The sequence below is a fragment of the Rhinatrema bivittatum genome, chromosome 6 (assembly GCF_901001135.1).
Source record: "Rhinatrema bivittatum chromosome 6, aRhiBiv1.1, whole genome shotgun sequence".
In the NCBI taxonomy this organism is placed as follows: Eukaryota; Metazoa; Chordata; class Amphibia; order Gymnophiona; family Rhinatrematidae; genus Rhinatrema; species Rhinatrema bivittatum.
Genome location: NC_042620.1, coordinates 50,419,920 through 50,447,886, shown reverse-complemented (window position 1 = coordinate 50,447,886; position 27,967 = coordinate 50,419,920). Strand labels below are relative to the sequence as shown.

The 27,967-nt window shown below is 42.0% G+C and overlaps 1 protein-coding gene across 3 annotated transcripts in view; it reads right to left on the bottom strand.

Moving 5' to 3' along the window:
• RAB3GAP1 (RAB3 GTPase activating protein catalytic subunit 1) overlaps positions 1–27,967 on the bottom strand; it is a 182,788-nt gene that overhangs the window by 112,449 nt on the left and 42,372 nt on the right. For all 3 annotated transcript variants that reach the window (XM_029605371.1, XM_029605372.1, XM_029605373.1), the window contains exons 6-9: positions 19,027–19,143; positions 18,487–18,652; positions 14,884–14,983; positions 1,100–1,181 (exon numbers count right to left, since the gene is read on the bottom strand). In XM_029605371.1, the coding sequence (XP_029461231.1) occupies positions 1,100–1,181; positions 14,884–14,983; positions 18,487–18,652; positions 19,027–19,143 (465 nt within the window). The remainder of the gene's footprint in view (positions 1–1,099; positions 1,182–14,883; positions 14,984–18,486; positions 18,653–19,026; positions 19,144–27,967) is intronic.

The window sequence follows — 27,967 nt, the reverse complement described above, 5'->3', positions numbered from 1 at the left end:
CTTGGTCAGACCAAAAGGTCCATCAAGCCCAGTATCCTGTTTCTAACAGTGGCCAATCCAGGTCATAAGTATCTGGCAGGATCCCAAGAGGTAGATAGATTCCATGCTGTTTATCCCAGGGATAAGCAATGGATTTCTGCAGCTCCACCTTAATAATGGTTTATGGACTTTTCCTCCAGGAACTTGTCCAGACCTTCTTAAAATGCAGCTATACTTAACAGTTTTCACCACATCCTCTGGCAACGAATTCCAAAGTTTTATTATGCACCGAGTAAAAAAATATTTTATTAGTTTTGTATGTATGTATGACAAACTCAGGATATCACCCTCTTAACACCATCCCTACAATAGAGCATGGTGGAAGCAGCATTATATTGTGGCGATGCATTGTAGCAGGAGGGACAGAGAAGCTTGCGAAAATTGAGGGAAAGCCAGATGGTACAAAATACAGGCAGATCATGGAAGAAAATCTGTTCCAATCTGCTATAAATCTGGGATTTGGGGGGGGGGGGGGGGGGGCGCAGAATAATGATCCTAAGCATAATGCAAAAGCAATAATGGAATGGGTCAGCAAGAAGAAAGTGAATGTCCTCGAGGGGCACAGTCAAAGCCCAGATCTGAATCCAACAGAAAATCTGTGACAACTGGACTGCAGTCCACAGATGACTCCCAGCCAACTTGAAAAAACTTGAGCATTTCTGCCAAGAAGGGCAACAACTGCACCATCCCGCTGTGCAAATTTGGTAGACACGTATCCTAAATGATTTATGACAGTTATTACTGCAAAAAGGACTTTTACCAAGTATTGAATCAAGGGGTATGAAAAGTTATGCAATCAACCTTTTGGTGTTATTCTTAAGTACTTTTGGAATATTTCCATAATTTTTCTCACAATGAAAGAGCATGATGTGTATAGATCAGTGAAAAATCACTTTAATGCATTTTGATTTGTATTTTTTAGACAACAGAATATGAAAAATGTACAAGGGTGTAAAGAATTTTACAAGGCACAGTTTTTCACCCTCTTTTCTTATTATATATTAATGTGTCCACTTTACTCCCAGTATGGATTTCTCTCTTTGTATATTTAGAAGCTCACCTAATAGGATCTTCACATGCACCGAAAGGTAATTTTCCAAACTCTAGGCCACCAACCTCTCCTCCAATTAATGCATCTATATCTGAAGAGATAAAAGTAAGTTTGAGGTAAAAGAAAAGGACACTATTTACTTTATTATGGTAAAAAAAAAAAAAAAGATGAAAAATGGAAAAGCAAGTTTGCTTACCTTAAACTGCATTTTTCGTAGATAGCAGGATCAAATACCCATTACATGTGGGTGATGTCATCTGACAGCACTGAATGAACTTCTCTCCAAGCTATTAGAACTTTGAGATCTACTGAGCATGCGTGGGAGGTCCCACACAGGTTTTATCTTGTGAGCCTCCTCAGTCTATATCAGAGCTAATCTAGCTATGAAGTCAATTCTCCAGGAGGTGGGAGGGTATTCCATGGCTAATTCATCCTAACTACAGAAAACACCATTTATGGTAATCAAACTTGTTTTTTCCATCGATAAGCAGGCTGAAGGAGCCAATAAAAGTGGAGAGTCCCGAGCTGAGGGCTGCAGCAGAGCATTTGCTTAGTAAGCAATCCGGCCCACACCATGGAGAATGGAGTACAGTGAAAACAGATGTCGCAAAACTTCTTGTACAAATTTACTGTCAGTCTAATAAGTTATCAAGACAATAGTGGGATGTAAATTTATGAATGGAAGACCAAGTTGCAACTTTGCAGATATCTTCAATAGGTACTTCTTGAAGATGAGCAACAGAAGCAGTCATGGCTCTCACTTAATAAACCTTTGGAGAAGCTGTGACTTGCAGTCATACTAAGGTGAATGGATTCAAGACAGCCAGACAGATAAGGTATGCTTGGGTATTGCTACTCCTTTTGGGATTCTATGAAATAAACAGTTGAAAAGTTTTACGATGTGGCTGAATTTGTTTCTTGTAATACATTAAGGCCCTTTTGCAGTTCAGAATATGCAGGGCTTTGTAACTTTCATGCACATGGGGCCTAGGAAAGAAGGTAGGCAATATGATGGATTGATTGACATGGAAAGCCAAAATTACCTTTGGCAAAAACTTCGGGTGAGTATGAAGAACCACCCTGTTGTAGAAGAACTGCATGTTATAGAGGATGTGCATGAGAGCTTGGAGTTCACTGACTCTTCAAGCTGAAGTCACAGTGACAAGGAATACAACCTTCCAAGTCAAGTACTTCAGAGGAGCTGACTCCAGTGACTTAAAGGGAGACTATATTAGTTGGGAAACGACTACATTCAGGCCCCACAAAACAGGTGGTTTTTGTTCCAGGGGCCTGACATGCCATAGACCTTTCATGAAATGAGTTATCAGTGAACAAGTAGAGATTGGATTGCTATCCAATTGTACATGGTAAGCTGTTTAATGTTGAGGTGCGAGACCTGCGTGAGCAAGGTGGAGCAGATATTTCAACAGGTAATTTTATTTATTTAAAAACTTTTCTATACCATCGCAACGGTTTACAAATAGGTACTTCAGTTCAAGAGAGAAAGGGGCCAAATAATTTTTACAACACTTTTTGGATTATCTATTCCATTTGAAGGGTTTCAAAATGAGATTAGTGTGTCCACAATCTCTGTGGATTAAGTGGAGATCAACAATCACTGAGGGCTCAATATCTAAATTGTGAGTTTGAGGGCTAAGTGGTTGGGCTGATATGTCCTGTCTCCCCCGAGTTAACACAGGGTCTTGTTCCCAGATATGTGGGGGAACTACTTGAAAGTTGTTTGAGATATGCATACCAAATCTGTCTAGGCTACGCTGGCGCTATAAGGATCAGCTGAGCGCAGTCCTGAAGAACCTTTTGTATTGTTCTGATGATAAATGGCAACACTGGAAAAGCGTACATGAGGCTTTGTCGTTAGTTGAGGATTAAAGTTAGTCTGTGACTGTTTGGCAGAACGGAATAAATATTTATTTAGTTTTGTGTTCTGTTGTGGTGCAAATCGGTTCACCAATGGTAGACCTCAAACTGAAGTTTGTGAGCCATTGATTATTTTATTTATTTAGGGTTTTTATATACCGACATTCTTGATATACATATCGAATCAAGTCGGTTTCCATAGAACAAAACTGTTGCTGGTAAGGCGTTACATTAAACAAAGAACAGGGTATTGAACAAAAAACGTACGGCGTTACATTAAACAATAAACAAAGAATTGAACAATAGAAAGTAAATCAATAAATATTAAATATTGAATATGAAATATAAAATAGACTACAAAATTTGTCAAATAACATGAATAAATGGTACGGTTAACTGCAAATAATTGGTAGGTAAGGTTGAAATGTACTGGTTGGGGTATACAGGTGACAGTGAGCACTATTGTAGGGCTAAATATGGGAAGAGCATGAGCTAGTGAGCTAATGCATCAATAAAAGGTCACTGTAGAAACCACTCATGTAGTTGAAACACTGCTGAGTCAATCTACCAGAGTGCTTGAGATGCCCAGTAGATTTTTAGGGCATTGTAGCAAAGAGTTCATGATCCCATTCCTCTTTGCTTGTTGATATAAAACATGGTTGTCAGTTTGAATCAGTACGCTTTTCTCCTGAAGAAGATGCGCAAAGGTTGACAGAGCATATCTGACTACTCAACTCAAGTAGACTGATTTGACAGCAGCTCTCTTGAAAAATTTAGAAGCCTGTGTTTGAACAGTCTTGGTATGTGCTCTCCACCCTTTTGGGAGGCATCCATCGCCAGCACCACTTGATAGGGGAGCGAGTGAAGAGAGACGCCTTCCTTGAGAATCTGGGAGTGCAGCCACCACTGTAATTCCTGTTTCATAGACACTGTGATTTGTACTTGAGACAAAAGTGGTTGAGTTAGTTGATCCCACTGGGTAGGTAGACCCCACTGGAGATAGTGGATATGACGATGGATCAGTGGGATGACACAAATGACCATTGCCATGTGACCGAGGACTATGAGGAGTTTTCTGGCTGTTGAGCGAGGAAGAGAGGAAGTTGTAGATGAGCGAAGTCATGGTATTCACTCAGTCAGGAGGCAGGAATGCTCTTTCCTACAGTGAGTTTATCAAAGGCCTGATGAATTTGAATCTGAGTGGGCTCCATGCTTGATTTCTCAATATTGACCAGAAAACCTAGGCAGTGTAGACGTTTTGTTGAGCTCAGGGACCAGAGCAGCTTGTCTCATGATTTTGCTGTGATGAGCCAATTGTCCAAGTACAGGAATACTTGTGTTCCTTGATGAAGGAGATGGGCGCATTTTGTAAAGACATTCTGGGCCAAGGAGAGTCTAAACAGGAGTACTTCGTACTGGGAAGAATCCACCTGAAAGCAGAGGTGGTGCCAAGGCGAAAGGCAGATGGGTATGTGGGCATATGCATCCTTTAGATCCAAAGCATACATCCATTTATCTTTCTGCATGTAAGGAAAGATCATGCTGAGAGAGTTCATTTGAATTTTCTATGTTTATTCAGACGTCTCAAGACTAGAATGGGCTGCAATCCTCCCATTTTCTTAGGGATAAGATAATATTGGGAATAGAAATCTTGCGTATGTTGAATTGTTGGGATTGGCTCTATCGCTTGTTGTTGGAGAAGTAACTGGATTTTCAGACAAAGCTGCGGTAGATGAGATGAATCTGGATGCAGAGCCGAACAATGTGGAATAGTGGCTGGGAGAAATGCAACCGGTACCAACCAAATATTCTTAGTGAACTGATGTCACTTCTTTTTAAAATTCTGGATTCTTCTCCCTACTGGGAGAGTCAAGAATGGATTTTTTGGACGGATCAAAAACTAGGCCCTGATTTGAGCTGGGCGTGTTGTATGGTGTGGTTTTTGGCTGATGGCGTTCTTTGTCAAGGCCTGGCAAAAAGTGATTAACACTGGGCTGGAAGGGGTGGGCAGACTGTACTGTTGAAAATACTGGTAGGGCCTCCTGTGGAAACATGGTTGGTTGTATGGGTATAAGTGACTTTGCACTGTGGAGGACTGTTCAATAACAGCTGAGAGTGATTTCACTGCCACATTTTGGTCCTTTACCTAAGTGACCACTTCCAGGAGCTTTTAGTTAAAAGACTGTCCCCAAGCAGGGGAGTTCTGCCAATTTTTCATGGACATCCTTCTGTATGCTACTTACTCAAAGCCATGCCATACATCTAGCCCCTATGGAGGCTGAGGACGTACATGAAATGGAATCAAAGGATTCTTAGATGGATTGAATTAGGTGGCGGATGCCCTCTTCCACATCCAGGAGCAGTCTTGGATAGTAGTTGCTTTACTCAGTGGCAGGTAGGAAAAGTTTCAATTTTTGAATGCAGTCATGACTATAATGCACCATATAGAACTGGTGACCAGATAGAAAGGCATTTTGAAAAATGTTCTTGCCAAAAGTTATCTAGAAGTTTGTGGTCTTTTCCTGGAGGAGAATTTGAGTGAATCCATGTCTTTTTTGCCTTTTCATGGTGGACTCAACCTCTACCGACTGAGGCAGCAGCTGGATGATACCAGAGTCCAGAAATTGCTGGACTGTATTTCAGGTCCAGCTTTCTTGCTAAAGGATTGACCAAAACAGGAGTCTCCCATATTCTCATCTGTAGAACACTGAAGATGTTGTGAACTGGCAGGGCCCGCTGGTTCAGCTGGAGCATCCCATATCTGAAGGCCAAAGAGCCCAAAACGGGATTCTTTGTCTTTGCAGACATGGGTACTTAGTGCTGTATCCCTCTTTTCCATAACTTAAAGTAAGAAAGAATCTCTGGAGGTGAGGCATGATCCTGAGGATCTGGAAGTGGATTGGAGGATATGCTGGTAGAATCTTCATCAGAGCCTAAAGGACCTGGCTCACTTATCCAAGACTCCAATGACAAAGAGGGAAAATCATGATGGGTATCCGGTTGACTCAGAGGAGGGGGGGGGCCTGGTCTAAAACCTCTGCTGCAATAGACGATTAACCCCTAATGAAGAGTTCTTATTATGAATTCACTACTATAGGTGAGATCAGGACTCCGGTCTGTTGCATAACCATAGCGATGGTGGACAGGAGAGGCTGGAACTTTCCTTCCATCTCCTTGGTCAGAGAGGTAAAGAAACCACCAAATTTGTGATTTGGTCGAGCGAGTGATGTATCCTCTGGCCTGTTGTAAATGGTAGGACAGGATAGGCTCCTGCATAAGAATCGTGGCCTGTTAAAAGTAAGCGGTACAGAGGAAGGATGTTGCAGTCTCCAGGCAACGTCTTTCCACCACTAGTCTAGGTGAGGCGAGTGCCCTGGTTATGGGAGGGGGCAAGGGCAATCTGACCCCTTCTCCTGCAGATCTAGGATGGGTGTGTAGAGCAGTCTTGGAGAAGCAGCCTGATAAACTGAAGCTCAAGGTAGATGCATCAGTAGCTTCAATATGGAGAGCATTTGGACATATTGGATGTTCTGGTATGCTTCAACAGGTCTTTGGAGATGCACGTCGAGGAATCCAGTGCAGGTTAACAAGATTGCACTGGCTGTATCAGAACTGCACCATGTCTCCTTGCATAGTGCATTGTAGGATTATGTGGCATAGAATCCTGAGCATCATGTGATCAAACAATACAGATATTGGTGTCCTTGTCGAATCATGCACCTCGGAGTCTCAAATGCATCGGTTCAAGATACACTGGGCGAGTTGATGCATCGTGCATTAGGGAACGTTGATGCTGTTTATGCTGACAGTGCCAATGATTGTCACATCGACTGTGCTGGTGCCAATGCACTTTGCTTACAGTGGTTGTGCTTCTTCGAATCAGGCTACGATGGCTCCAGTGATTGATGCTGATTTGACCCTGTGGCTTCAGCCTAATTGGTGGTGGTGGGGGGTGGGGGGCGTAGTGGCAGTTGTGTTTTAGAGGAGCTCCTGCTCAACTCCTTTCCTGGTGAGGCAGTCGAGGCTGCACTATAGGACAAGAACCTACTGCGACTCTGGAGAGATTTATGTGGTTCTTCAATGCAAAGTGCCCTAGAACATTGTGTGCATGGGGACATCTGTCCAAAGGAATAATCAGTTCTTCTGCTTGTGTTCTGGGCAGAGGCATCGGGAACAGTTCATACCCATCTGTGAGGGATAATCTTTCCACAGATACAATTTTTAAAACCGCTCATCATTATCAACTACTTCTTCTGGCCGGACATGATGGAAGAGAAGGCCACGTTTCTTTGGGGTTTTTGTGGTACCACTGAAAAGTGCTGCTGTGGGGCTACAGAGGCAATTGAATAAGAGGCTGAAGAAAAAAATATTGAATTTAAAATGAGAAAAATTATTAGGAGAAGCTGAGTTCACATTCATGCTGTGCTCAGACAAAAAAAAAAAATGACTGAAAAGGCTCACAAGGCAACACCTACGCAGGAACTCCCGCACATGCACGGTAGAGCTCAAAGCTCCAGTAGCTTGGAGAGAGGAGTCCGTTTGGTAATGCCAGATGACATCACCCACATGTAATGGCTAATTCAGCATGCTTATTGACGAAAAAAAAATACAATTTGCAATGAAATATAAAAATATTAATACACAGAGAAAGCCAGAAATGAAGGCAGAATCAAGCAGGAGTAGCATGGCTGACAGGATTCCCAGGCTCCACCAACTGAAGATGAGGAGCTGCTGAGAAGATGGTCAGCAAAAGCCTGTTCTGCCCTAGCATCATGAGCATGTTCAAAAGTCATGGACCGGCACTTCCTGCTGATGATTTTAAGATGCCCAAGATCTGCAGCAGGAAGTACCAACCCATGAGTTCTAATTGTGGTGAGGGTAGACAGGAAGCAAAATGGTGGGACAGGCTTCTGCCACTCATGTTATTTGAGGGCAGGAGGGAGGGAGGGGAGAAATAGGAGGCAGACACTGGGGAAGAAATGGAGAGGTGGCAGCAGCAAGGGGTAAAATGGAGGCAGAGAGCATGGGAGAAACAGAAAAGGAACAGAAGAATAGGCAAGAGCTGAAAAATGTGGAAAAAAAAAGTTAGGAATAAGAAAAAAAGACAGCAATGAAGGGAAGCTAAGACAAGAGAGCTTGCATCCCCTTGTGGCAGCAGCAGTAGATGGTGGTGGTGTTGTAAAAACAGAAAAGAGCAATTCTGCTGGGCGGGGAAGCACTGTGCTGGAGTCAGGTGTGAACACTCTCTCTCTCCCCCAAACACACACACACACTCTCTTGCAAACATATACCTGAATACACTTCCTCATCCCAGTGATTCCCAATTCCCAGCCCCCAGCAGTGCTCTACCCCCTGCCCGCCAGTATTCATCTATCCCCTCTTTCCCTGCAGGCTGCCTGGAGGAGAGGGACTGGAGCAGAACACCCCTGGTGCTCTGCTTCTTAAGTCTGAAAAGAAGTGGTGAAATCTGTTCCAGGTAATTCTGCTACAAATTAAGCCTTGGTTGGAAAAATAGCTGTCCTAAAGTTAGCTGGATAAAGTTATACACGTAATTATCTGTAAATATTCAGTGGCAGACATAAACAAGCCCCTTCGAATATTTAGATAGCTATGCACATAGCTTTTCCTCTTAACAACCTACTGAATATGTTGACCTTATTGTGTCTATTCTTAACTATAAGATAAGGGGACTCTTCTTTCAATTTTCTACCTATCTGCATCACTTTCTGTCTTTAGCAAAATTAACACCACAAACGATGCAGAAAATTAGAGGAAACTTGAATATAAACTCTTTTTCTTTCGAGAATGGCGGCTTTAGCACAGCTCCTAGGAAGTGCCATTCTTTAAAAATGGGAAAAGAATCTAGTAGGAGGAGACTATTGGGTCAATATTCAGTAAGCCGGCAAGTGGCAAAATTATGTGGATAAAGTTACTCAGATAACTTTAGCCGAATATTCAACAGGATGAGTTTCGTGCTGAACATACTCTGCTGAATTTACCTAGATAAAGTTACTGGGTAACTGTTGCTCTGACTTACTAAATATGGCTTTTAAAAATAATAATCAATAACAGAGCCCAACAGCAGTCTAGCTCCCCCTCCCCATCACAATAAATGATTGCACTGTAGCCAGCTGGACCCCTCCCAACTTGCTTTTTACTTTTGCTGACCTGAGCAATAAATTCAGGTACAGCTCCCAGCTGTCCCGGCATTTAATATTCACGTATTCCCTTCACTTGCTACTGATTGGTCCTTTAACTGACAGCTGTGAAGGCTACAATTTAATCATTTAATTATTGGGATCCAGAAGGGGTGACTCACTGGCTAGAAATTTTCATTTGCTGTGATGGTGGGGGTCCCACAGTTTACAATTTGTTTTATTTATTGGGGAGCTGTGGGTTGTCGGCTGCTGCTTTTGTTGTTTGTTTGTTTTTTTTGCAGTTATCAGTCTAACTTTAGGCTGGAGCTTTTTTCTGACCAGAGTAAGCCAGGTAAATTTAAACTGTTCCCTAAGAACATCCACATCTTGACTCTATCATCCAAGCTAAGCAGGGCAAGAAATTGAAACCCCATTTGAATACTGACCCTCACACTTTTAAAGACCAGCATCTCAGGAATTACCTAAAACTCGAACTGATTAAGATAATAGCTGAATTTTTTTTTTCCCCCTAAACATGCTTCAGTGGCCCTGCTGCTCAATTCCAGTAACACTTTGCATGCCCCAGACCCAGTAATCTCCAGCAGAAAGGAGGCAAACAGAAAAGAAACAGTTCTCTCTGCAAATAACCGTTTTCTCCTTCCTCTTCTCATTCACACCGACGAGGCATGCGTGGACTGGCCCGGGACTGCGTGTGTCTGGGGAGCTACCATTCTTACTGAGGGAGCAAGAACAAAGGCGACAAAGACACCAGCAACCATGGCAACAGCCGTGGCAGCAAGATTCTTTCCTTTCTGCACGCCGGGGATCTGCCGTGCCTTCCAAGGGCTTTCAAAGCTGTGATAGAAATTTTTTCACATTTTTTTCCCCCGATGAGGTACTGATTTTGCTAGAATTCTGGGCTCTCAAAAACTCTGAAAACATAAAAGATGCCAACAAAATGCCGTATACTTTCAGGAGATGAATTTCATCTTAAAAATACCCCCGTCAGTAATCTGTCAGCCTGTGCTCCAAGGTGAGAATTTTTCAAAATTTAAACCTCACATTTGGAACATCTAATTGATCTGCCTGAATAGAAAACTTGACATTCCTCCAAAGCACACATTTTCTGGAAGAGTGCCTTACAGAAATGAGTGCTCACATTAAAAACAATTTTCTGACACTCAATTTTTTTCTGTGTCTTACAATCAATTTATTTGGTTTCCAACCATTTAATATGAAAGACACATCTAGCTATAACAAACAGCAATATCCAAAACGTAAGAGAAAATCAAAATCTTAGAAAAATATTAAAGCAGCATAGGTGGAGGAGATGGACATAAGAAAAGCACTCTAGCGTTTTCTGGAAAAAAAAAAAGATCAAGATCAAAGTCTATTAACAAATATAATATAAATTTTATTAAGACAGTTTAAACTTCAGACAAATTTATTCAACACGAATATATGAAAGAAAACTGCATGCTGAATTAAGAATAGTATTTGCCAGGGATCTACATTAAGTAGTGAATCACATACTTTGTTTCCTATTCCTTTCCCTTACAATCTCTCCTTCTAAGGATCAATTTCTTTTGCCAAGGTTGTTTTAGTAATAATAAATGATAAATCGGTTGTAAACCGTGCAGAATTATGTGAGCTCAGTTCTGCAGAGGGATTCCTACATACAGTACCTAACAGTTACTCAAAGCGCATTAGGCATAGCCACCTCGAAGTGCACAATTTTCCAAAGGATTCAAGGATAACCAGTGTCACTCTTGGACAGTGGCTAACAATCTTCAAAGTAAGAAAAATTAAAAACAAATATGGTGAAATTACTTCTTACCTGATAATTTCCTTTCTTCGAAGTAGGGTATGCCAGTCCACACCAATGGGTTGTGCACGCCAACCGGCAGATGGAGACGGAGAACGACGACTCGCTGAAGTCACCCTCATATAGCTCTGCTCAGGCATCAGCCAGTCAGTATTTCTTCAAAAGCAAACTTAACAAGAAATATCGCATCTTACAAACACTATTCAAAATTAACCTTGTGGGTCTTCCCCCCCCCCACAAAGGGAACATTGGACTCAGCTCCACTAACAAACAGAAAACCAGAATATCCTAGAAGAAAAACAGGACTCACTTACCCTGTGTTTTGTGCTGGTCCAGCTGCATGAGAGATCCTTTAATCTCATTCCTTCCTTGACAAGGATCTAGCAAAACAGAAGAAAGTTAGCCACCCCAAAGGAAACCCAGGGTGGGTTGGCGAACTGGCTTTGCCCTAATTCGAGGAAAGGAAATTATTGAGTAAGAAGTAATTTCACTTTCCTCTTCATCCAGGCAAACCAGTCCACACCAGTGGAATGTACCAAAGCTACTCCCCAGAAGGGCGTGAGGCTGCCTGAGGCCCAAGAAGCACTGCCCTAGCAAAGGCAGAATCCTCTCATGCTGCCACATCCAGCAGGCAAACCTATGCAAAGAAGAACATGTCGCTGCTCTACAGATCTCTGCTGGAGAAAGCAAAAACAATTCTGCCCAGGAAACCACCTGTGCCCGGGTTGAATGCACCAGAACTTGCCTTGGAAGAGGCTTCCCAGAATCCACCTAGGTCACTGACACTACTTCCTTAATCCAACGAGTTACTGTACCCTGAGAAGTCACCTCAACCCCCCTTCTTCACCCCTGGTGAAGAACAAAAAGCCGATCTGATTTCCAAAAATCATTCATAACCTCTAGATAACCTAATAAATGCAGCTGCACATCCAACAGCCTCAATTGCCTTTATTCCTGTCCATCCATATCCGTCTAAGGATGACAACAAAACAGACTGATTTCAGTGAAAATCCGAAACCACCTTCAGAGGAAAGGCATGTACTGTCTGAGTCTGCACCCTATCCGGCATGATAATCAAAAAAAGGCTCTCTGCACAAGGCTTGCAATTCCGAAATCCGCCTCGCTGAACAAATAGCGACCAAAAACACAGTCTTCAGGGGCAGTACACTGAAGAAAATGACCTGAAGAGGACGAAAAGTCAGACTCGCCGGAAAGAGGACCAGCTTCAAACCCCACAAGGGTACTGGGAAACACAAAGGGAATCCATAGGATACAATACTGCTAAAGAGCGATCACCTCTTCTGCTCCAAATCTATCAGCTAAACAAAGATAGGGAATAGATGCCAGAAGTCTTTTCCAGTACTTTATTGTGGTGGAGACGTTAAAATTAAACAGCCCGACTCAGGCCGAGTTTCGCCGTTCTCATAACGGCTGCCTCAGGGGCTTAGAGAATCATGGATAATGAAAATAAGATATTTCAATGCAATTAAATTGTGATCCGCAATGGAAGTTTCTTTTTCATTCAGTGAAAACTCTTAAACATGTGGACCATACATCTAATGGTGCCTTGTATTCCATGCCAAACTCATTATGAGTGGAGACTACATGTTTGGCATGGAATACAAGGCACCATTAGATGTATGGTCCACATGTTTAAGAGTTTTCACTGAATGAAAAAGAAACTTCCATTGCGGATCACAATTTAATTGCATTGAAATATCTTATTTTCATTATCCATGATTCTCTAAGCCCCTGAGGCTGCCTGAGTCGGGCTGTTTAATTTTAACATCTCCACCACAATAAAGTACTGGAAAAGACTTCTGGCATCTATTCCCTATCTTTGTTTACCCGACGTCTTTTTTAGATCGCCTACCCTCTTGTTTCCTGAGTCCAAATCTATCAGCTCCTGAACGCCCTTGTGCAGAGGAAAAAAAAACAGGATGCCTTGCGGAAGCTAACCATTTACTGGATTCTACTTTGGATCTTAGCGACTGCTGGCAAGGTCTCCTCATACCCAAGGGCTTTCAAGGTCTGCAAAATTAAACCAGACATCTCGTCCCTGTCAAAGAGCCGAAGCATCGTTCCATGAAGCTCATAATCTGGGGGAATCTCCCCCTCTTCCAAGAATGGCTCATGAGGAGGATCCAGATTCCCCACCCGAGTCTCCTGAAGGATCCCCATCTTTGCCTTCTCCTCCAACCTGTCTTCTTTTCTTCTTCCCCCTCCTGAGAGTAGACAAGGACTCCTTGGAACGCTTCCTAGGCCCTGAGGAAAGAGACTTCTGAAGCGGGCGATCCCTAGCTTCCTCCTGGGGCCCTTCCTACCCATGGCAAAAAGCCTGGAACCCCTTAAAATTTCCACCCATGAAATGGCGGAAAGATCCATCGCCAGGGGTAGGCAAAACCTTCTCTGAACCCATTCCTGAGGGGACTGGTAGGAGAGAAGGTGGAGAAGACTCCTCACCCTCCCTGGTAGGAGCAGCTGCCAAGCCTTCTTTTTGTAAACCAGGAGCCTCAAGTCCCTGCAGGGATAAATTCCCCCTGAGGAGACATCTCCCTAGGCCTCAATACACTTCTGGCACACATTGAGGGACCTTTATATGGCATGCAGAGCAGACGCAAAGCTTCTTCCCATGCTGCTCCCCCGATGCCATCTCACGTTCTCTCTCTTCCCCTGATAAGCTGAGCAAATGCTTCCTACTGAGTGTCTCAACAGCACCTGCCACATGTCCCTGTACTGTCGCACTAATATCCAGCCGGTGCAAAAATTGCCCGCAGCACTCCTTGACTAAGCGGTCCAGTGCGGCTGCGATCACAGCTGCCTCTTTGACCAGCCTAGTAATAATCACGTCGGCACCTGCTCTCAGCGCTGCCTGACATGCACTTTTTTTTTTTTTTTTTTTAATAAATTAAAAAAACTCAGACAGATATGCAGAATGGCAGGGAGGAGAAAGAAGAGAGCAGGATCAGACAAAGAAGAGGACTATGCAGCAGGGCTGAGCCCAAGGCCTCCTTACCCTACTGGATCTCTTGTGTCAGGAGGAGAGCTAGGGCCACAACCTTCACCTCACTCCTGTCCTGATCCGTCTCCTGAAATTTTTCCAGACTCTCAACTGAGGGAGGGAGAGAATGCTATCACCACAGAAGGTCAAAATGGCCTGTTCAATCCTGGCAGGCTGAAATCCACAAGTAAGAATGCATGTCCATCACCTGCTGGAGACAGAGAAAAACTTACTGGCTGGTGCCTGAGCAGAGTTATACGAGGGTGACATTGGCGCTTTGTTCTCAGTCTCCATCTGCTAGTTGGAGTGCATAACCCACTGGTGTGGACTGGCTTGCCCTCTTGAAGAGGAATACCCAATTACTTTGCGATGGGCTAGAAAACAGATAGAAAGTGACCTGGATGTGCCCATACAGAAAATCTGCAGCAGTATGCAGAGTCCAGAAATGTCCAGTTCGATGCTGCATGTTACCAATTAGATTCATCCCGTTCTTCCCATTTTCTGCTATTATAGGAATGGCTCTGCGGGCCTTTTAACTAATAAGCCAATTGTTCTGTGAACAGCAGGGAAGAACAGCACAGCACAGCAAACCACCTTCTCTTCAATACGCCTGCCAGCCTACCCTGACACTATATATGAAAGGCTGTCCCTGTGCTATAAATGCAGGGAGACACAAGTCTAAAAAAATAAAATGACAGCTATTGAAGTGTGGTTTGAGCTTTCTTTAGTGCACATGCCCCCTTTTTCCTTAATTGCAAGCTGAGCAGGAAGGGCACCTCATAATGTAGCCAGATGACATCAAAATGTTTTTCTGACCCAATTTAATATTTTGGATGAGTAAGTCTAGACTTACTTGGAGCTTATTCATGCCTGCTAGGTCTCCAAATCAAACCTTTAGTAATTTTGAAATAAATGTCAAGAATGTGTTCCATCTTCTGTTTCAATCTCATACCTGGTGGTTGCTGTGGCCAGAAATACTGTAGCCAATCTTGAAGAACATAGGTAAAACGAATTGCTATGCTAACCGGAGGTAGTGGAGTTAAAGGACATCCCTGAAAATATCAATAATAATGGTTTCTATTAGCAAACTGCATGTAAAAATAAAAAGCCTGAAACAGTAAATGAACCACAGTTTTCCAATTGCCTCCATATCTTCAAAACAGTGCATGTTCTCCCTGTATATGTGCTAACAAAGAATGCATACGCAGAGACATTCTGTGCTTTCATGCAATCCTGTTACATGGTTTCAGCTGAAAGCAGCAATTTATCACTGTCTCTAGGACATCCAATCAGAAGACAGAACTGAAATCCTGACCTATTTAAACAAGGTTTGAAGTTTTCAATAAAATCTATAGGGAAATGAAAAAAAAAAAAAGCCAATTTTACCATCGTTTTCTGAAATTAAAATATACAAAAGAAGATTGATGTCGGTTTCACATGATTCCATTTGTCAAAAAGAAGAGCTGAATAACCAAAAAATGGCCTAGATGGTATGAAACGCACATTAAGCAGAGCTGTAAGAAACACAGCACAGCAGGATGTTGAAGGCAGCAGTGCCACCTAGACCATTTTAGCAAAAAGAGAAAAGAAAAAAAGGTTGTCACACAGTTACTAAACCTCATTAAATTCTGTCTGCCAAGACTGTAAGCTTTTTATTAGGAGTCCACTATTTCTATTTTACTCTTTGATTTATAATCTGCTTTTCTTGCAATGACAAAGTGGCTAGCATCAAAGAACAATAAGTACAATAAAAACATCCATCATACACATTCTGGAAAAGCATCCTCTCTGTGAAAGAGGGGTTAACACTTGGCATTTTGATTACATATTTTATTTTATTTTTTTAATGTTTTATGCATTTGATTAAGTTTATTATGTGCTTTTGGTTTTCTGTGAACTGAGGTGCATGGTCCTTTGATGGACCCAAAAGGCAGTAAAATAAACTTCAGATTAGATTATACATACCATAAATTCAATACATTATACATAATAGTGATGTGCAATCGTTTTTCCCAAATTATGCAATTTCAACAAAATTTCCTAATTTGGAATGGATCGGAAGAACCGAAAAACGATTTAACTTTTTCCGAAATTTTGTAAAAAATTCATTTTCGCTTTAGTGCGCACTAAGGGGAGTTAGTGCACACTAAAGCAAAAAAAAAAAAAAAAAAATCGGAGCCCCCGAAAAAAAAAACACCCTGAACCGCAGGAAAAACGAAATTCCCGCAGGGGGGGCACCGAAACGAAGCCCAACATGAAAACTGATTCCGAAGCACATCTCTAATACATAATGAAATAAAACGAACAAGTTTTAATCACAAAACATTCAACCAATCTAACTACCCACTTTCCTGACCATCCTCTTTTTCTCATCAAGGGGCTGTACTGTCTATTCAGTTTCCTCACTTCTCTAAACCTTGGGCATCTTATCCTATTTGCAAAAATAATTTTAAAAAGATGTATTTTCTTGTTCAGTAGTACTGTGTTAGTGCCATAACCTAAAGAGTCGTCCTCTCCCAGAGGCATTTCAGGCTACCAGTTCTTTGGAATCAGCTAGGCTAACATGCTTCTGGGTTTATGGAAAAACCACGATCTTTTTTTGCCAGGCAGCAACAGAGAAAATGATGGCATATAAACCAGTACGGCCCATCTAGTCTGCTCAATTTACTCTGTTGGACACCATCGACAAGGTGTGCTAACTCCAGTTCTGAAGAGCCACAAACAGGTTGGTTTTCAGGCTGCTCACAATGAAGATACATAACGCCATGCTGGTCTGACCACAGTTCACTGAGCTCAGCATCTTGCCTCTAACAGAGACCAGTCCGAGTCACAAGTACCCAGCAGATCTATTTCCTGTTAGTCCCAGGAATAGCAATAGCTTTCTTAAGTCTACTTGGCAAATAATGTTTTATGGACTTTGCCTCCAAGAACTTGTCCAAACCGCTGTGCTAGCCATCTCAATCACATCCTCTGGTTACAGATTCCACAACTTGATAGTGCGCCGAGTGAAGAAGTACTTTCTATAATGGGTTTTGCATCTACTGGTTATTAGTTTTATGGAGTTTCACTTTGTTTTAATATTTTTTGAAAGGGTAAATAACTATCCTTTATTTACTAGTCGCACTCCACTCATAATTTTAAATAACCCTCTCTGTCTCATCTCTTTTCCAAGCTGAAGAGCACTAACCTGCTTAGCCTCTCATCACAGGGGAGCCATTCCATCCCCTTTATCATTATTACCCTCCTCAGTAACTTTTCTAGTTCCATTATGTCTATCCTGAGATGGGGCAACCAGAACTGCAGACGATACTCAAAGTGCAGTTGCACCAGTATGATATTTTCAGTTTTATTCTCCATTCCCTTTCAGATCGTTCCTAATATTCTATTTGCTTTTTTGACTGCCATCACATACTGAGCTGAGGATTTCAATGTATTGTCCACAAGGTTTCCAAGATCCATTTTTTTGGGTGGTAACTCCCACTACAGAACCTAGCACTGTGTACCTGTAGTTGGTATTATTTTTCCCTGTGTATATTACTTTGCACTTTTCCACATTAACATTTCACCTGCAATTCAGATGCACAGTCTCCCAGTCTCACAAGATCATTCAGCATTTCCTCACAATCTGCTGTTTCAAAAAGTTTGAAGAATTTGGTGTCATCTGCAAATCTGACCACCTCACTTATTCCCTTTTCCAGACCATTTATGAATATGTTAAACAGCATAGGTCCTAGTAGACTGGTATGGTATCAATTGCACAAGATAATTAGCAGGTGTAAAATTATGCAAATAAGTTTACAAATGTATGAGCTCTTGGCCCCTCCCCAAAACGCCCCTAGACCACCCTTTTTTTTTTTTATGTATGTATTTTTAAAATAGCATGTATCCGAGTACAAGCTACTTATGAACTTATATACTAATTTTATATGCGTAAATGTTTTGAAAATTCACCCTTTAAATTGTAAGCCCTGTGGGGACAAAGAAATACCTACAGTAGCTGAAAACAATCTACTCTGAAGTGCATGAAAGGTAGAATACAAATCAAATAAATAGGTCATTATTTGTTTGGTGGCCCCACCACAGTAAACCCTTGCACCAGGTCTTGCTCTCCACCGATGACCTGATCTAAAATAGTTGCCCCCTCATCTGTTCTAGGTCAACTGCTTCATGAAGCAGTCATTCAAAAGCTTACTTCTCTAGTGTATCCCGAAGAAACGCTGACCCAGTTGCATGCCTTACCCTCCACTGTATACAAATATATCTCATGCATATTAACTGTGGCTGCTCTGAAAACCAAACCTGTCTTTGATTCTTTAAGGACCAGATTTGACCAACCCTGCAATAGATCCTAGTCAAGTTAAGAGGAAGAAAAGAATGGGAGGAGGAAGAAAATGGCAGAGTCATTGATACACATCAATATTTAAGAATTCTTTTGTTTTCCACTTTTTCCATAACCTTTATGGAAGCTGAGGAAAAGAAAAGAAACTTTCATTCTGATACACAAGATGACTGTTGTACAGGATCTTAATGTACTTTTTAAAACAAAAATACTTACAATTTTTGATTTAAAGATATCCAGTAACCCTGATAAGTGAGTATACTGATTTGGTACTTTACGAAGGTGAACCATTTCAAAATCAGTTCGAACTCCAGGGCCCTGACATTCTCCAACATATAATCTTCGCCATTTTTGATGTATTTGCACAAATAATGGCACCTGACTGCAAAGAAACAAAAAAATCTCCTAATATTACATTAGAATGCATATCACATCCATTATTCTGGACGCCTTAGTACATAACACGTAAATAGTGATTTTATTCAATTTTACTTATAGCTTGTTTGTTAGATAATCATGCAAAAGCACCAACAATAGATTTCATGCAAAGCAGGTATGGTCACATGTGACAGGTTGTATTGCATATCTGAGAGTCACTTAGTTTTGGCTTGCCAAACTTACACAAGTAGCTCAAGGCATCGCTTGTACCGTACAAAACCTGCTCATTTATGCAAGTGTACCATCTGCAGTGCCTAGTTTCTTAATCTTCATTTGTTGGCAGTTTACAAAGCCACTGAACTATTAATTATTACCTACCAGCCAGTGTTCCCCAAAGCAATAGAAACTGAACTAAGAAGAAGGTTGCACTTAGATTCACTTATAACCGCATCATTGGCAGCTGGAGCAATTACTACAAATTCTCGAAGACCATACCTGTAAGAAAAATCAGAAAAGACTTAATAAACTACAATACAAAATTCCACACTAAAATTACAACAGTAAGTTTGCTTACCGCAAATGGAGGTCTCCTTAGACAACAGAATGAATTAGCCATGATGTGTGAGCGACATCATCTGTTGGCGCTGAATGGACCCATTTTTCTAGCTCAGTAAAGTTTCACTATAGAGCATGCATGGGAGTTCCTGCATGTGTGCTGCTTTGTAAACCTCTCAGCGAACTATAGAGCTTAGCTTTAGCTGGGTAGCAGACTCTCCAGGGAGGCGGGCTAATTCATCCTCTTGTTTATGGAGAACCCATTTACAATAAGCAAACTGGCTCTCTCTTGACAAGCAAGGCTGAATTAGCCACGATACATGGGGAGTCCCAAACTGAAGGTTGCATGGCAGAGCACTTACCGAAGAAGCAACTCTGGCTTCCTGTGGCGAGTGGATTACTGGATGACCAGGCTGTAAAAATCCATTTGCCCAAAGCTACTGTCACTTTTGGAGAGATTGCTGAGACAGTAATGGAATGTGAAGGTGTGAACTGACGACCAAGTTGCAGTTTTGCATGTGTCTTGGATTGGGACAACTCTCAATTGATGAGCTTTGACAGTTTGTGATCTGAAGGCTAGCCAAAGCATAGCAATGCTTGATACAATCTGTTAGCCAGTTGGACAATGAGCAATTGGCAGCAATTACACCCAGTCTCTGTTAGGAGACAAAGTTGACAAATCTGATAATGTGGTTGATTCTTTTCAGAGAATAGACTAAAGCCTTTTTACAGTCTAGTGAATGGAGAGCCTTCTCCCCTTTATGAACGTGAGGTCTTGGAAAGAATGTAGGAAAAACAATGGCTTGATTCAAATGAAGTGTAAAAATCACTTTTGGAAAAAACTTAGGATGAGTGCAGAGCACTAATCTGTTGTGAAAGAACTGTATGTACGGAGAGTAACGAACCAATGTTTGCAATTCACCGACTCTTCTAGCTGAAGTGATGGCCAAGAGAAAAACCCCTTTCAAGGTAAAGAACTTTAAGGAAGCAGATTCCAACAGCTCGTAGGCAGGCTTCATCAGTTGAGCCATGACAACATTTAGATCCCATGGAACTCGTGGCTTCGGCACCAGAGGCCTCATATGCCATGAACCTCTCAAATTTCAATACCAGAGGATGGATGGAGGATGAGTGTGGTAAGCGACAATAGCACTGGGTTGTATTTTGATCAACAACTTGCTGAAGCCCAAAGAGGAAAGGGAGAACAAGTATGAAGCCAATCTTTTGGAGCATAGGCAAATGGCTTCAGTGAGCCAGCCTGACACTAGGATGAAAAGTGCTTCTCATACTCTCATCTAGTAGCAGCTTCCTAGCCGAAATCACAAAATGTCTTCGACCATCCTTGATAGTGACCAGGAGACTATTGAGCACTCAAAATCCATGCAGTCAAGTAGAGGGAGTATAGGATAGACGCCAGTTACCGAAAACAAAGATGTGCACAACTCAACTCTACAGCTGTGCACACAGACTGAACCAAATTGCAATACAAAGATGGAGTCTTCAGCTGTGTGATGATTTTGGCAACTTAATATGAGACTGTGAATCACAGAGAAGAAACTGCAATTATTCTTCCATATCAGATATCTGTTTACACCTCCCCAAGTGCTAGTACACCTCAGACACACAAACTACTGAGGATCATCCTTGGTGAAAACTTTGTATCTAGCCATACTCATTGAAACCAGCTATGAATCTCATTACCAACAATGAGAATATTCACATACATCCGGACTCAGAAGACATTATCAGTATTCCACCAACCTGTGTATGGATGGTGTGTATGAATGCCTCGGCAAGAATTCTATCAAATGCTAAAAAAAGAGACCACATCACCCCTATCCTTCATCATCTACACTGGCTACCAATTAAATACAGGATCCAATTCAAGTCCTTAATGATGTTACATAAGGCCTTATATAACATCGCTCCACTCAACTTAACTTTTCCAATTCAGCTACACACATCCGTGAAACCGACTAGAAGCGCATATAAGAACAGGCTTATCACACAACCGGCAAAATCCTCTCTGAGGAAACGCGCTCTATCCACAGCGGGCCCTTCAATCTGGAACTCACTTCCCCCAGACCTTCGACTTGAGCCAAGCCACGCTACATTCAAAAAGAAACTTAAGACTTGGTTATTCAAACAAGCATTCCCCTAGAGCTAATGAGCAAGAAAAAAGACATCTCTTATCCGTTTTTTTCCCCAGCATATATCTCCCTGAAGAAATCAATACTTAACTGTACTTAAAAGCATATGTAATTATATATATTACCCTGTTACCTGGATTAATTAAGTTCAATGTTATTTATTTACTTTCTTATTTAATTACTTATTTACTTATTAACCCGCATGTTATTTGTTAACTGTTTAGCAAGATTATATCCTATTCTGTTTCTCAGATTAATTATGTTCAATGTAAATGTAACTGTTCAATGTAAATCGCTAAATGAAGCGATAGTTACGGTTCCTTGTAAACCGGAGTGATATGTATACTATACAGGAACTTCCGGTATATAAATTTAATAAATAAATAAATAAATAAATGGTGGTGACATCCAATCAAGATCAATGTTGGAGCCTATGGAACTGAATATGCAATGAAATTCTGAGCAGAAAAAAAGGACTCTAAACTGCAGATTTTTTTCCCAAAGAATCTTTTCCCAAGGAATTATTCCTCAGTACTTGCAGATATCTTGCTGACAGAACTTTTAACTGTTGTAATTCACTACACCTGTGAACTAGCAAGCTTAAGGTTAATTTCCTTGCCTGGGATAGCCTACTCTGTTAACCTTGGAGTAGCTGCCTTGTCATACTTGCCAACTTTACCCCTTCTGGAACCTTGTCCAGCCAAGTCCTTCTTTACCCTGTCCCTGCTGACACACCTCACAGAGATATCAGTGAGATCTTTGGGTTCTATTTTCCTTGAGATTGTGATATAACCTCTCATTTGTCTGTCAGGGTGTTGCTGCATTCCTCTGTGCCATGCTGTGAGACAGGTCCAAGATCTCTGCAGAAGTGTGACACGCCAACGGTTAAGGGTGAGATAAAACTGGCTTTATTTTTTCAGCTAGGTTAATTAGTCTGGCATTGTGTATTTGTCAAGTGCAGGTTGACTGAGATAAATAAGCATAAACTCATACATTATCGTAACAGTGTTTTACTCTGTCAAAAACTTAAAAACAAAACTATATTTACCATATTAAGTCCTGTAAATCATTATACTGCTATAATAAAATGGATTGATAACCTTACAAAAAGTACAAGCTTCTTCTCCCTTAACTATTAAACTATTACAGGTTTTCGGTTAAATCAAATAATCATCTGTAAATCATCCTATAGAAAGAGTTGCTCGGATTGCATAGTTGATCCTCTTCTTGAGCTGTTAGAGCCAGATCAGATCCCAGGGGGATTAGTGGGTGAACCAATAACCTGACAAGGTAAGAGAACCACACTTGCCTGGGCCAAGCTGGATCAACAAGGATAAGATATGTCCAGTCCTCAAGTACTTTCGGTACCATCCTGACCACCAACAAAGGAAAGGCATGCAGCAGATCTGCATCAATTTGAGCAGAAAAGCATCTGAAGCAGATCTCAACCTGTTTTGACGAATGGAGCAAAATTTGCAGACATTCCTTTTTTTCTGACACAAATAAGTAGATTGGCAGGCAACCCCAGAGGCTGAATAATCTGTCTGCCACACCTAAGGTCCAGGGATCATTCATTGGGGTGAAAAACCCTGCTGAGGTGGTCCATTAGCATGTTGGAGATTCCAGGAAGGTAAGTCACTCGGGGGAAAGCTCTGTGAACGATGGCCCACTCCCAATTTTTCAGATTCCTCACAGAGGATACAGGACCCTAAGCCCCCTTTGTTCATGTAGAACATTTCTACTTGTTTATCGGTTTGGATCAGAATTATCTTTCTCTGAAAAAGTTGTGAGAAAATTCTTAATGCATTTCAAATAGCTCACAGCTTCAAAAGGTTTATCTGGAACAGCTGATCTGCTGCCAATTAAATCCCTTGAGTAGATGCATCTGTTGCCAGCATTACTTGATGAGGCAGAACTTGAAGAGGGGCACCTATCTCCAGGATGTCTGGATATCGCCACCAAAGGAGGGACAATTTCATCTCCAAGGTTACCCAGGCAGGGTGTGATAAGGAATAATGTAGCTAATTCCACTGAGAGCTGAGGCTCCACTGAAGAACTCTCATGTTGCAGCACATCATAGGGACCACAAACACCACTGCCGCCACATGTCTGAGGATGAACAAAATTGCTCAGGCTGGTACTTGATCTTGCTTCAGCAAGTTCTGTCCCAATTTGATGGAAGAAATGCTTTCTCTTCTAATTACTCTATCCACGCCCCTATGAACTCTATTCTCTGTTGTAGGTTTGACTGAGAGAATTGACTATAAACCCCAGTCCAACACCCCTGCTTGAGAAGGTCCCATCACAAGCCAGTCGTCCAGGTAAGGGAAGACAAATTCCTTGAAGACAAAGGTGTGTTGCCACTACTGTTAGGCATTTCATGAAGACCCTTGGGGCCATATTGGTAGTGAGAAGAATCCACCACAAATCTGAGGTATTTCCAGTGAGACAGATAGATAGGTATGTGTGCATAAACATCTTTCAAATCTAGGGTGCAAATCTAGTCTCCCACTTGGATAAAGAGCTGGATGGTATGTGGAGCATTCATTCTGAGCTTCTATAATAAGTATTTGTTCAATCTTCGTAAATCTACGATTGGTGTCAAACTTCTTAGGGATGAGGAAATAGTGGGACTAGAATCCCTTGCCATTTTTTTTGGGAGGGGAAAGGTTCTATCATCTACTGGCTGAGAAGAGACACTATCTTGAGATGGAACTCAATCAAGTGAGATGGATTTGGATTGAAGGCTAAACAGTGATGCAGCACTGGGGGACAGCAAAAGTGCAAACAGCAATCAGATTCCACAATTTTGGAGGACCCAATCATCCTTGATTATCATCTGTCAATCTTCGATAAACAGGTGAATCCTCCCCCCCTACTGGAGGTGTCGCAATCTGAATGTCTAAGTCTGGTCAAAAACTACACCTGGCTTGAACTGAGCCTGTTGTAGTATTTTAGGCTGATGCCTCTCACACAGTCATCCACATGCCGAAAGCTGCTGCTGCTGCAGCAGTGTAAGTGGAGCATAATACTGTTAAAATTTGCAGAATGGGGGCTTCCGGTAAAGATGGTGGCAGGAAGCAGACGCTGAGAAGATCGCATCCGAAACATTTCTGAGTTTTGCAAGTCATGCCTTCTAAACGCAAAGGAAAAGTGAGGGTATATCCGCCCGAGATAATACCCTCACCCATACAGCAAGAAATTTTTCGTTATCTACTTACACCTGGAACTCCAGGATCCGAGGACACCGCTGGATGCAGAGACTTGGGAGAGTCTCTGGCACCCTTGGAGGAGGTTTCCCTGAGCCCAGATCTGCGTCGGCCACCAGAGCGGAGGGGCGATGAGAGTGACGCGAAGGATGACCCGGGAAATAGCATTGCTTCCGGGGTCACCCGCGGAACCCAAGGGGGAGCTGGATCCCCCTTGGGGGAAGACATCGCCTTTGACCCCAGAGAGGTTTCCCATGTTGCAAGAAGCCGGGGAACCGGGAGAGCTACAGAGGCTGAAACACCTGATCGAAGGCACGATTGTGGAGACTCCGGGCACTGCTGGTGCAGTTGAGGGAGAGACCAGCGAAGGCGCCGGATTCAGAGGTGATCCCCCTCGCCCGTGACCTTAGACGGTATCTGGGACCTAGTAGTGGGATTCAGATCTGAAATGAAAGCTGCTTGTTTAGAATTAAACCAAGCCTCACTTAAACAACACCAGGAATTAAAAGTCTTGGAAGGGAAACTAACTGAGACTAATTCTAGGATAACCCTACTGGAAAAAAAAGAAGAAAAGACTTTGGAATTTAAAGCTGTAGTAGCCAAGGATCGACTGAGGCTTGAAAAGCGTATGGAGACTCTGGAGAATAATTCTAGGAGTTTAAACTTACGGTTCTTAAATTTCCCCCATATTGTAGGAGAGTCACCATACACTACATTAAAAAAGTTCATGGAGGAGATATTAGGTTTCTCAGAGTTAGATATGCCTGTGGTGAATTCTTGTTATTTTTTACCTGTTTCTAGAAGTAGAGAATCTAACATTCCCTTTCAAGGAGATTTGACCAATTTTTTGGAAAATTCTAATTTAGTGGTAATAGATAAAGGTACTTTATTAGTTTCTCTACTTACATCTCTTGAAATAAATAAGGTTATGAAGGTGTATTTTAGGAAATATCCCGTTATCTACCATGATTCGAATGTAAAAATTTTCCCCGATTTAGCCTTGGCTACACAACAAAGAAGGAAGGTGTTCTTGAACTTGCGTCAAGAAGCAATAAACTTAGGTTATAATTTTCAACTGCATTTCCCTGTAAATGCTTGATTAAAAAAAGGGATGAATGTAACATTTTTTACTCCAGAGCATTTGGCTAGGTTTATACAACTTAAAAGACAACCCACTTCAACACCAGATACATAGATAAATTATTACAGGTGTTATCCAAGCCACCATCTTGTTTTTTTCCTAAAAATTTGTGTATAATTTATCCCTACTAATATCAAGCCCTCAATTCGAATCATTGATTGTTATATTGAGAATTACCACATATGTTTCTATTTTATTTTTTATGTTTCTTATGTTTAATAATGATATGTGATAATGTCTGAAATTTTGGTTATGAACTATTTTGGTTTGTAAAAATATTTGAAAAATTAATAAACAAAAAATTTAAAAAAAAAAAAAAATTTGCAGAACGGGAGTTTCTGGAAAAAAGAGCCCTTAAAAAAAAAAAGTAAGGACATCTGAAGAAAGAAGCCTGTTCTTGTTGAATGGCTGCATATTGCTCTTATTTGGGTCACTGTTTCTCTGATCTCGACTCCAAAGAGACTATCTTCAGGATAGGGGGCATTTACCAACTTGTCATGAACATCCTCCTGCAGGCTCTCACACGCTATTGTGGTGTGCCCAGACAGCAGCTGCAGAGAATCTCGCCACAGTATCGAATAACTCGTATACTGACTGGATGAGATGGTACTCACACTCCCCTGCAACCAGGAAAGCCTGTTGATAGTCTCTGGACAGATAGCAGGAAGGCTATGAGAGGCTTAAGCTTATCATCAACGCAGTTGTTTTACTGCACTGCATATAGTTAATGAGCTACAATGTAGGCGTTGAGCACAGAACTTTGAAAGACCTTCTCAAAAATTGTCCAACAACCTTGTGTCCTTATCTAGATGGGTACTGGAAAAATTTCTGGTCTTTTTAGCTCATTTAAACAGACTCCACTACCACAGATTGATACAGTAGCTGAACTACCCCAAACCTTGGGGTCTCGAACTCTGTATTTAAAGTCCAATTTCCTGGCTTCCAGGGGACAAGAGGCTGGAATCTCCCATATTCCCATTTGTAAATCCCACAGGATCTAATGGATCAGGATCATTGCTAGTTTAGAAGACATTTCCAAATTCTGATATAGTCTGAGGACTTCCATGTGGGGGCCCTTATCCCTACAGAAGTTGACCCAGATAGCCTTATCCACCTTGCCAGGAAAGTATGAGAGGTCTTCTGGATGAGATGAATACTCCAGCAGGCCGAGTAAGGGATCTGAGGTATCCTCCCTCTTAGACTCTTCCTCAGAATCGAGAGGTGGAGGACACTAACCCATGACCTCGAAGATGACTGATTCAGAAAAGGTCCTTGGTAGTCTTGGAGGGAAATACCATCAAGGCATATCTAAGACAATGGTGTCCTGTGCTCCTTCCTCGAACTGCTGGGTAGATTGCTGTGCAGAGAGGGATTGCTCGCCTGACTGATGTGGGCTGCTACCCACTGTTGGAGTACTCTGATGGAAGCTCCAGAAGCTTGCAGGCAAGAGGGTCTCTTCCTTGAGGAAACAATTCTAACATCTAAAACAGGAGAGGTTGAAGGGTGCTCTCCTTGTCACTAGCTGCCAATGAGGTAAAACGTTTTCAGTTCAGTCATCTGATCTATTAACTGCTGTGTCTTTTGTCCCAGAGGTGGGGAAAAGAGATCATCTTCAAAACTAGCATATGGTCATCCTCTTGAGAAGCAAGTACTGGACTCCAGAAAGAACTGCCCTCCTGGGCTAACTATCCTGATGGCCACAAAGAGATCAAAGGCATAATGGAGCATATGGGATTTGGTGTCTCCAAATGAAGCCCATAGGCAGATGAGAGAAAAGTCTGGAATCTGGGAATAGGTAAGACAAAGACAAGGGCTCCAACATGGAGGAAGGTAAGCAGAAGGACTCTCTTCCAGGTCTTTGCAATGCCTTTTCCTGCACAGAGTGCGAAAAGGGCGGGTGTATCGACAATTCATGCTTCAACACAGACTTCTGGTTTGGCAGTGTAACCACACCACCACCTCTGATGAATGGTGTTTCTTCCCTGTAAAGAGGGAGAAGCGGCCTGCAAGTGCACAGAACAGCCTCCCAGCTCCTGTGCTTGATGCTTCCATATTTTGCTTGACCCCTAAACTGTGGCAGATCTGGAGCCCTGCGCCAAAGTTGGGGAAGCTTTTCCCAAATAGCTCCTGTTTAACTCTGCATGGAGGGAGCCAGAGGAGGCCCCTATCCGAGAAGAGGAACAGCTCCAGCTTTTTACCGACCTGCAAAGTTCCTCCATCTTCCAGGCTCTGTTCCTCTGGGATCTCAGCAACATATGACCACA